Source organism: Gambusia affinis, linkage group LG24, assembly GCF_019740435.1.
Source record: "Gambusia affinis linkage group LG24, SWU_Gaff_1.0, whole genome shotgun sequence".
NCBI classification, from domain to species: domain Eukaryota; kingdom Metazoa; phylum Chordata; class Actinopteri; order Cyprinodontiformes; family Poeciliidae; genus Gambusia; species Gambusia affinis.
This window is the reverse complement of record NC_057891.1, coordinates 13,863,784-13,874,964: the sequence shown is the minus strand read 5'-3', so window position 1 is coordinate 13,874,964 and position 11,181 is coordinate 13,863,784. Positions and strand designations below refer to the sequence as shown.

The 11,181-nt window shown below is 40.1% G+C and overlaps 2 protein-coding genes across 2 annotated transcripts in view; both read right to left on the bottom strand.

The window, feature by feature from the left end:
- Positions 1-2,588: 2,588 nt before the first annotated feature.
- Positions 2,589-11,181, bottom strand: part of LOC122827156 (ras-related protein Rab-9A-like) — a 38,461-nt gene continuing 29,868 nt past the window's right edge. The window contains exons 3-5 of the mRNA XM_044109764.1: positions 9,419-9,502; positions 6,058-6,259; positions 2,589-3,514 (exon numbers count right to left, since the gene is read on the bottom strand). Coding sequence (XP_043965699.1) covers positions 2,819-3,424 — 606 coding nt within the window. The 5' untranslated portion in view covers positions 3,425-3,514; positions 6,058-6,259; positions 9,419-9,502 and the 3' untranslated portion in view covers positions 2,589-2,818. The remainder of the gene's footprint in view (positions 3,515-6,057; positions 6,260-9,418; positions 9,503-11,181) is intronic.
- LOC122827155 (transcription elongation factor A N-terminal and central domain-containing protein) lies at positions 6,674-9,386 on the bottom strand. The gene is made up of 2 exons (XM_044109763.1): positions 8,903-9,386; positions 6,674-8,726 (listed from the first exon to the last, which is right to left on the bottom strand). Exons 1-2 carry the CDS (start codon positions 8,927-8,929, stop codon positions 7,767-7,769), a joined length of 987 nt encoding a protein of 328 aa, XP_043965698.1. The 5' UTR covers positions 8,930-9,386; the 3' UTR covers positions 6,674-7,766.

Sequence of the window (11,181 nt, the reverse complement as noted above, 5' to 3'; positions counted from 1 at the left end):
ATGACCGATTAGTTAACCCTTAGAAAAAAAAAGAAAAAAAAAAACAGGCAAGAGAAATTTTGATGAGATGAAGCATGTCAGTATCGTCCATGTGCGCAGCTGTCTATTCTGTATTAAAAAAGGACTATATTGCCAAGTGTGTTATGTTGAATAAATATCCGTGCTTTGCCGCCAGGTTGATGTAAAAGGCAAAACTTCAATTTCCTATAAGCCGACGATGCGTGTCAGGGTGTTGTTGTTTCCTCGTTATTTGCATGAAGGAGACATGACTGTGTCTTTGCAGTTTTTTCAGGTGATGTGTAGTCATTTGTACTGACAACTATGGTAGGCGGTGTTTTGCCCCCTTCCTCCCTCCCCTCTCTCCGCCCCTGCTCTTTTCTAAAGAAAACCTCCATTGTACTTTGATGGCATTGTAGTCCCTGTAGGTGTTTCATTCTGGTTTTTCTTCATTCCTTCTTTTTTTTTTTTTAAGTTGGAAATAGTTCTATGACTCCTCTATGGTGATTTTTGTAACCTTCTCTAGTAAAACCGATATTTTTTATTATCGTGACGACTGTGTATTTCGCCTCTTTCTTCAATTTGTGACTTTTATGGAAAGTTTACAAAGTGAAAACAGTCGGGAGCTACAAAATGTGTCTAAGGTTCACTGCAAAAAGAAAAGCAAAAGCCCGACTTACAAGAATCTAACTATTAATTAAATACAGGGCAGCTACTTTAACTCTGTTTCACAGTGTAAACTCTTTTGGATTCACTGTATACACCTTAAAATCTGAAATTAGTAGGAGACAAAGGTATTCAGAGGTATATTATTAAATTAAATAGCATTTCTGTTAACATATTAATGAAACTACAAATAATATTGAAAAATATATAAAATGAAGGCCAAATCGCTCCAATTATTGAATCCATTTTGTTGTTGTTTGGTGTCAAGTTAATGTCACTTTTTTTTTCAAAGTTAAAATTTGTCAAAAAAGTTGCACATCTATAAATTTCATTATTGATTCCGATTGCATTATACTTTACATTGTATACTAGCAGCAAGTATATTGTTTTAAAATATTCTATATATTTGCTAACTTCTAACAACATTAAGTAACATTCATATTTAATGTCAAATCTTCCAAAGAAAAATAAACATAGTCGATATTGTAAATTTCTTAGTACTAATCGGTTTTTCTTCCATTGATTTTCTTCCACTAAATGGTGGAAGAAAAACTTATACATTAAAGAATGTATGAGTTATGCAGATTCTAACTTTTAGCCACAACATTATTTTTACAGAAAGAATTACTGATATTTAAAGTTACCAATTTGACATAAATTACCTTCGAAAAGTAAATGGAAGTTCAGAATTTTGACTTAATTAAAAAGTGCCTTTTCAAAATTACATTACAGAATTACTTAGGAGCTTGTTTTATTTTTCTGTTAGCTCTTAATTGCTAAAATTAATGCATTTTTTCTTGAATAGTTGTCTAATTCCTCTTTTTAGCAGAGACTAAAAACATAGCTAAACCTGCTGCTTTCCTTTTTGTTTAATAATAATTGGTATTTATCAACAAAATAGGAAGAAAACGACTCTTCCGCCTTGCGTTTTAGCTAAAAAAAAAAAAATAAACAAAACGAGTCGTTTGGTTTTTATCACTTTTCGTAATCTTTCCTACGGATAAACCTGTTGCTCAACTTGAACAAATCTCTCAACAGGAATAAAGTAAAAATCTTTTGTTTAAAACTTTATCTACTAAAGAAAAACTTACTTTTTAATCCTCGCGTTGTTGTCTTCCCGTTTCCTGACGACGCCGCAGCCGCTGCGCCTAATTGCTGCCACCTGTGTTCAATCTTTTTTTTTTTTTACCAGTCGATGTCCAGCGGATTTTATTTAAAATATCAAAAAGTTACGAGGAAACACCTATTGCAGTAAAACGGGGCGGGTTTTGTGAAATAAAAGTCAGTAAATTAAAGAATGTTTTATTTAATTTAAGGCACGTCTGCTATATTTACCGCTCTTTATTGGCTAATCTTTAAAATTAGTCACCCTTGTTAAAACGAATCGATTGTTTTCATGGTTCATTTTAATTCTACAATGAAGCTTTACCATGTAGAGCTAAAACGTTGCGTGTGTTTCTGATAATGCAATAATAAAGCTCTAAATCTTCCGATTTTAAACGTGGTTTGAACATGAACTTTGTAAGACAGTGGCGCGACCTTGTGGACGAAAAGGGTACTGCACAAAAATAAAACGAAAGCAAGTTACCTGAATTGTTCCACAAATTTTTGTCAACTTCACAGCAATTTTAGAGTAAAAACTATAGTATGGTAAGATGTTCCGTTCATAGTGGGATATAATGTAGCTAAAACCCTCATATGAAAGTTTTTTGCTTTATATTGGGCTATAATGGAGCCCAAAATCTCATACTTCAAAACATAATTTCACTACGAGTTATTAAGAAATGAGAACTCTTGGCTTCTATGCAGATTATCTTTTTTTACATAAATACAAGACAAGAATGATCATTTTTGGACAGAATAAATCTAAATCCAGTGGGTGTGCAAGTGTTAACAATCTGAGCACAAAATAATCTCAACTTTTGTTTTTGTAGGCATCAACATATTTTAATCACAGTTTGTTTTTTTTGTCTTAGTTGCTTCCCTGATACAAACAAAAGAGATAACCTCAGTAGATGTGAACCAAACGTAGTGTAGTTTTGATTGTTGAGCTAAAACTTGACATTAAAATGTTGATCCAGGTTTAAGCATAAATAGTAGCATGCAGAACTGTACAGTGGCGTCAGTGAAAACCAAAACCCCGGAGTCCTTCAGATTAACAGCAGCTGGGCTCAGGGCGAGGCTTCTTCTGCAGGTTCACTGTGTCAGTCTGAATCAGGTGATCGTCTCTATCTTCAGACGCCAGAATGCGACGCACCGCCTCCTCAAAGGCCGACGCTACGTTTGTCGCGTCTTTGGCGCTCGTTTCGAAGTACGGGTGCCCTCCGTTTTCCCGGCACCACCTGCGGGCTTCGTCCCCGGACACCTGGCGTTCGGGGACATCCAGTTTGTTGCCCAGTACCACAAACGGGAAGCTGTCAGGGTCCTTGACATCAGCATAGAAGGCGAACTCCTTCTTCCAGTTGGAGAGGTTCTGGAAGCTCTGTCCGTCGTCCAGACTGAAGGTGAGGAGGCAGCAGTCGGAGCCGCGGTAGAAGGGCGTGCGGAGGCTGCGGAAGCGCTCCTGTCCCGCCGTGTCCCAGATCTGCAGGGTGACCCGCCGCCCGTCCACCTCCAGCTCTCTGTTGAGGAACTCCACGCCTATCGTGTGGAAAAGGTGCGAGTCGAACTTGTTGGTGACGTAGCGGTTCATGAGGGACGACTTGCCAACGCCGCCGTCGCCCAGGAGGATGACCTTCAGCAGAGCGGACTTGGACATCATGGCTGCGGTGATGTGGGGATGTAAAGGGTTGGACACCAAGAGGCCAGACGGGAGTTCTGAAGACACCAGAACCAGAACCAGGAGTTGGACCTAAAGGGGAAGATAGCATCCAATTACCTTCACGTACAACCCGATAGCCAAATGTAATGCTCACAACTGTATTTCACATGAACATTTAGGACTTTATCTTGGTACAACAGAGAAGTAAGGCCTTATCTAAAATGCATTAATTTAAAATAACGTGTCTTTTTACTTCCATAAAGGCTTTTTTTTCTGTTCTTCTCTGTATTCTGTAAGATATTCCAAGCTGGAAAGCAGTTTGGAAAACAAAGCAGAAGTGCTCCTTACTTTTTTTCTGACTGATTTTTCATCTGCAAAAAAATAAAAATAAATAAAAATCAAGCAAAACAAACCTTCAACAGAAAGTTTAGATAAGGACAAACTGCTTTCACTTTATCGTCTACCATGTTACGTTTTCTTTCACTCAACCAGACCAGATAATCCTATTACCAGTCCAGATCTTACACTACGTCACACATATACACCCTGTGTAATAGGTTAGGCATGAAATAATCCGTGTGATGCATCACATGAATGCTGATCACAGGATCTTTGAGCGTGCCACGAGTATTAAAAAGAAGGGGGGGAAAAACTCAGCAGTGGGAAACTACTTCTTTCCTCTGAGCAGAACCTTTCAAGCAGAAGCCTCTAAAGAAAAAGACGGATCAGAACCGAAATGTTTTACCAACGCCTGCGTTGACTGTGGAAAACTAATAAAGTGGTTTAATGCAATCATTTAATTTCTAAAGGATGCTTAAGGACACAAAGACGGGATAAAAACTAGGAAGTCAATGAACATGCTGAGGAGTAGACAAGTGGTCATAATTAATTCAGTTTAAACCAGATAGAAAAAAATGTGAAAGATTTTAATTATCACTTAAAGATGCATTTAAGTCACTTAAACCAACAGTTTTTGATCATAACAGTGCTACAAGGCCATAAAACTCTCATGTTATGATGGCAAAATATATACACCAAATCTAAAGTGACCCTGAAGACATTTTTGAAGAACTAAATCTGTGTAAAAGGTCAGATTTGAGGTGCTAGCATATGCTACGCTGCTAACTTGACAGCTGTCCAACAAACACTCATCGACACCCTGGATAGGTTGCAAAAACAGAACACGACTAAAACAGCCGGTATTTTCCACGGGGCTGTATCCAGGCATATAAATGGAAAAGTTGAGTGGAAGGAAAAAGTGTTATGACACGTTTTTTGTTTTTAAACGGGTGGAGCTTCCAGTCGGTAATGACTGTGGAGAAACGTCGTCAAGATGTCTGCATACGACCCAACCGAAGAGAAAAACCGAAGGCCCATAAAGACGAAGCGTCACATGAACTGGCAGCGGAACAAATACTAGCGGGTAAATGATCTCTTTGTCTTGGAGCCTTGAAACCTGCTGCTGCTTCTGCCGTTTCCTCTAGAGACAGAAGCAGAAGTGCATGGCCTCCTGCTCGGGAGTCATGTGCTTCTTTCAGCAGCTTCTGTGTGACGTGACTGCCATCAATAAACTGGACGTGTGACTGTAATTAAACTACGGTTAAACCCTCAAAATGCAACAAGTCAGGTTTCATTTTTAAACCCAGGAAAACTGCAAAGTAATGATTTACCCACCAGAGTCAAGGTTAAAGCTCAGCTTGCAGTTTCAAGAGACGTGCCTCTGATTTGACATGTGATTGTTTTGAACTGTTTATGAGGAAGCAAGGGTGCCGGTTAATGTTTAATGACACTTTAAATAACTTGGCTAAGTATTTGAGGTTGGAAATCCCTTAAAGCTTTTTTGTTGTTTGTTTGTTGTTGTTTTGTTTTTTTTATTGCACAGGTGTCCCAAAGTTAAATGGGGCCCTAAACGGATGTTGACTTAAGAGCTACCAGCACCAGAATTTTTAATTCTTTCTTGAATGGTGAATTAAAAAAATTAAATAAAATAAAATACAGTTTTATGGCCAACCAGTGAACCTGTGAATGAGGTTAGCTGTAAGATTAAAACCTCATTTAGTTTGTGTTTATGAATTTAAAATACTTCTTTATGTTTACTTTAAAATCAAAAGTGGATAAAGAAAACATTACCTTGGCAACTTCACCACAGTATGAGCATTAATTAATTTAACGACCATTTAGAAATACTTTAAGATAAAAATGCACAATACAATTTAAATGTTATGAAAAGTTGCCTCACTCTGAAAAGCAACTTGAAAGAAAACCAGGTCGGAAATCTGCATTGCGTTACAAATCTAAGTGCTCTTGGCTGCCCCCAGCTGGCCTGGCGGGACATAACCAGAGACAGGATTTGCTTATGCTTCAGACCGGCTGTCCATACAGCCATCAAATTCATTTTTGTTACAAATTATGTGCTAAAATAAACTAAATCAAAACCAACAAATTATGGCTTCAAAACTAACATGTTATTGCGAGTAAATATTTTTGCCACAAATGATCAAAATAAAGAGACTGGAGTTCCGTCCGACAATGGAAGTTTCATCACGTCACGTTTACAACTTCATAGCTTAAAACTTCAGGAAGTGTCCCGTTTAAAAAATAGCACACAATATTTTCTTCCTCGGTAGCTGTACCTGTTCCTATGGGGCTTCTCGCAGGCTTCCAGCGGGTTACATCCTCCTGTTTACCCCGGCAGAGCGCAGTTGTCCAGTGCCGACACGGTGCTCCGTGTGTCCCCGCCGCTGTGAAGCGCAGGAGCGGCTGATGACGCTCATATGACCCGCTGACGGTCACGCCCGCCTCCTTTCTGATGCGGGAACTTAATCCGATACATGCCTGGCGTGGTTCACATTTTGTGGTGGTGAGGGGGGGAGGGGGGGGGAGAAAAAAAAATCTATAACAGTCATAATCTCGTAATTCTTCAGTTATGATAAAAGCAGAAGTGAAATTTACAATCATTGAGAAGCGCTAGATAGTTAAGTTTACTTCCAACTAGTTGTAATATAACCTCACTTTCAGAGTGTCAAACCTACTAGATTCAAAGTAATTCTAAAAATGTAATTTTCTTTAAGTTCACCAAAATGTATTCAACATAAACATATATAATTTGTCTTTACAGCTGGTAGAACTGCTATTCACTTTAAGTGCTCCCAATATAAGAAACCAATTTCTAAACAATATATGTGTAAGAATGAAATAAAGAAATCACCCAAGTACTTTTTAAATGTTAATTTCATTTATTAAGGGAGAGAAAAAATTTTTGTGTTATTCATTTTTCAAAATACAAGAGAACAACAAATATCAACTCAGAAATTTGTCGGTAGTTTTCAAAACAAGACTCTTTTAGCAGCTTAGCAAACAAATTCATGTAAAACAAATAAATATGAAATACATTTAGGCTTTAACGTGGGCCGCATCTCGTACGTCACACTAAAAGTTTTCGAAAACATCACTTGAATCACTGCAAAACCAATGTAAAGTGTTAAATGCTACAATATTACTATCAGTTTTCCGCATGGTGATCTTTGAAAGATTTTGGCCATCCTTCCCTATTTGATGCTTGTTTGAGCAATAACACGACAAGCCACAGTGACTCAAAGGATGAAATCCTTTATTCAACAAAATAACTGAGATCATTCAAAAAGTAAACAGAGATGAAGGGCAGAGAAACACCAAAACTGGCAGGAGTGGCGGCGCATTCTCTGGCACGAGTCTGTCCTGATCGTCCTCGGGGCTCGAATATCACAAGTCTCATCCACTGGATCCACTTTGCTGCATATGAAAGGGCAATTGTCAGCTTTTTTTTCGCTTCCGTTTTTATAAGGGATCTGCACACCCATTATGACCCCACAGAGGGTGCATATGGTTTTCTTGTAGCAGCATCATACTGCGGGAATGGGGAAGCTGGGAAGACATGATGGGAAAAACGGGTGGAGCTAAACACGACAATCCGGGAAGAAAAGCCTGCTGCAAAAGGCTTGAGATTCCCCTTCCAAGAGAACGGTCAAGACTTGGCAATTTTGCTGCGGCCGGGGGGGTATGGATGAATATGTCTGCTCTAAACTCAGTAATGTGATGCCACTGTTCAGTATATAAACCACTGAAGGGCTATTAGGCCTGGAAGAGGCAGGAAATGAATCAGTAATGTGATGAGTGACTCTTTAAAAGTCTTGGTTCCGGTTAGCAGCGGCTCTCCTTTAGCAAAGAAGAAGAAGCCCCTTTCTGGACTTTTAAACAAGCAGGCAAATCTGTTTAGACTTTATGCAAAAGTTAAAAGGAAAAGAACTGCTTTTATTAACTTCCTCGCCAGATCATCACTAGATAGTCAACGTGGCTTTTGGATTCAGAGGCACACCCAGCCATTGTGGTACCACTGCTGGCCACACCCACTGCAGGTCACAAAGGTCATCGCGTCCTCGTCAGGGCCGCCACGCCTCACCCAGGCAGGCAAAAACAGGGCACCTCTGGACACTTGTGTCACCCTGCAGTCTGATCCTCCGCATCGTTTGCAGCGGACCTTCTGCGTCGGCGTACCCTCCAACCCTTGGGGCAGCTGCCTCTCGCTCACACCCCTGGATGAGTACTCCTCCCGGAGCTGCCGGAGCTCAGCGTTGGCCATCTCCTCCGCAGACATCCGAGCGAAGGACTCTGGCGCCAGGGAGCCGCACAGGAGGCCCTGGCGTAGATGACTGTTCTTGGGATTCCTCAGGTTGGCCACCTTGCTCCTCACGCAGGCTTTGTATTTGAGGTGCTTGGTTTTGTGGAGACGGTGGATGTGCCACTCAATGCTCTCCGCCAGCTCTGCTGCCTTGTCTCCATCGGGAGGTTCAGGGTGGAGGGCAGCCAGCAGGAGCTGGACACATTTGGTTCTCACAGAGTCAGAAGAGGGAGACGTCGTCTCTCCTGTGGGAGCCTCACATTCCTGTCCTGATGCACTGTCCTCCTTATTTCCACCCATTTGTGCCGAATCCTTGGAAACCCCCCCATCCTCTGTTTGTCCTGAAGAATCAGCTCGGGAGTTTCCTGAGTTTCCCTGCCTTTCACTCCCGTACCGTCTCTTCCACCTCGACAGCAGACTCTTCGCTGTTTTCCTCACGCTGCTCTCCCTGCAGGTTTTTAGGAGTTTATAAAGCACTTTGACTATGTCCGTCATTTCCAGCTGCTCTGGAGATATATCACATCTATCAAGATCCCCAAGCAGAGTTGAGATGCTCCCAAAGTTTTGCTCGGCAGCTAACTTCTCTAGCTGCAGAGCACAGTGGACTACTTCCTTTGTTTCCATTGTGTCTGCAGACAGACGAAGCTGAGAATGAAACAACACAAACTTTACACAACAGCTAATCTCAACAGATCAGGCAATAATATCTGTATAAAACCACAAACACTACATGTGGTCTCCCCCTAACTATGATTAAAAACCATCACAGGATCTCTTTTCGCATCTGTGCCAGGATGTATCCAAAGTTTAATCAAACTGACCATCATCCTACATGCTGTTGCCACCATTTTGGCTTTTTCCTGTTAAAACAGGATACAGAGAAACTGGCGGACGCTTTTATTTTCAGTAGGTCGGATTGTTGTCGCGGTGTCTTTATAGGTGTCTGTAAACATTAGAGCGACATCCTGCTCCCAGAGACCCAACACCAACCAGGGAAATGGATCATATCCACCTGGAATCATAAACTTTCAGTTTATCTGTAAAGCACAGCAAAGAAATGTGTTTCTTTTACATTTACATTTTAATATTCCCCTTATTCAGCTAATGCGTACATTTTACTATTACCTATCAAAGTTATTTCTTCTCTTTAATGTAACTGTACTGAATTTACTTCTCTTATTTAGAGGTAAACATTGAAGTCAGGAACGTATTCACAAATATTGCATTTAAAAATCTAGAAGCAGAAACTATAAATCTCATTTCTTCGTGCATGGCGTGTATATGTTTTTATTATTTTATTTTTTTACATACACTAACAAATGTTTCGGTTATATTACCTGGCTTTCTTCATGGTTTGCTGCCCTTTCTTTCCTGTGAACCGTATTCCAGAAAACGTCTGTATGGGAGCAGCCATGTTGTGTCTGTAAAAACAAAAAAAACAAAACATTTAACATTAACTTACCACTAGATGGAGCTGTAGGCTCACTTCATTTTAACAATAAAGGCTGTAGGGTGAGTTGGTAAAATGCGTTGTAATGTGGATGTTATGCTCACTGGACTAGTTTGGATTAAGCACACAGTCAAGAAGGAGTTTTTCATTGTTTGAACTGTAATTGTAACCCAACAAAACCTTGATGCCTTGTTTTCCTTTTTGTTATTTGTCCAAATATGTGCGGAGAGATTAGAGCTTCTCCAAAGGGATTTATGTGTGTGAGTTCAGGTTCTTCCCACAGCTCAAAGGTTTCTGTTTACCTTCTGTGTTTGCAAATACTCGGTAGGATTAGTCATGCTGTGGGATGTGTGCAGGCATCAACTAAATAAAGTGGCTAATAAAAAAAAAGAAGAGGAAGAAGAAGATAATGTGCCACAATCTTTAAGGAAATGAGCATAACCTCATTTACTCTGGATAAATACGACCATGTTGGAGACATCCGCATGAACCAAACGTTTGAATCTAGCATGTAGAAACATGCATCTGCCTTTCACAAGCAGAAAACAGGCCACTAGATAGGAATTCAAAAAGGTATCTCATAACGAGACGAGGCTCGTCTTTAGGCCGTGGCGCAATAAGATGTGTTGAAACAGAAAGATGATTGAGTGTTCAGGATCCTTTGTGGCCTGAGATGTTTCTGTGTGAAACGTTTGAACGCACTTGTTCTTAAACTCTTAAGACCGAGTTCCACCAAATCTTATATTTGGGAATACAAAGCAGAGGAGTCGGACGGCCAAAAGGCAGGTTATTCAGTGATACGAAGGCAAAAGATTGCATGGAAACGAGCGGAGGATTAAAAGTCAAGTGTTGCAAAACATCCATGTTTTATTGAGTTGGCCCAAACTCAAAAACCCTTCTGGGTAAAAAAAACCCACAACTCATGGACCTCATTTCACATCATATCTGCAGAAATAAACCCAGGAAGACTTTAAAACCGCCATTCTGAGCATGGATACTAACAGTTTGCAAGAAGCTAACGGACATTTAGAAGGGAAACGTTTAATTTGAAGTCAGGAAAGGATTGAGTTGAGCTTCTGGCTGACTGTTTCTTGGCTGCGGTTAAGATGTTCAGCTCTCATTAGTCATTGAAGCTTGACTCCCCCATGCATCCCTGACCACCGTCTCACTCTGGCCAGACTATTTCTCTTCAGACAACAAACGTTTTTCCTTCTTGTACAAGAGACTAAATAAATGAATTTGCTTCTGCCGCTAATAGGCTAACAACTTCCCACATTTTTCAGCTGCTTTTTGCATTCCAGACACTTATGCAGAGGCGACTCTTTGTTTATCCGGAATTAATCATTAAGCACATTGAAAGCTAATGATAGTCCTGATAGAAATGATATATCTCACAAGAGACATTTTAGGAAAACAACTTTTTCAATGTGTCGTTTCACGATTTCTGAGGGAGCTGAAACCCTAAAGTTTTGCACTCAAGTGACGAAAAATGTTGGGAAACAAGAAAAAAATTGAGAAATCTGGAAATCTGCATGTAAGGTTGCAATGTAACGTAGATGAGCTAAATGCCAAAAAAAAAAAAAAAGCACACACCCGTATTAAAAAATACATAAACAGACCGACGTCACCCGTGTTTACTTTGAATTAAAA

Bases quoted from the DNA above. Each gene is read 5' to 3' on its own strand.
- LOC122827155 (XM_044109763.1), bottom strand. From the start codon at position 8,929: ATGGTGGCAACAGCATGTAGGATGATG. The intron at 8,727-8,902 runs GTCAGTTTGATT...TTTCATTCTCAG, and splicing joins CAACAGCATGTAGGATGATG to CTTCGTCTGTCTGCAGACAC.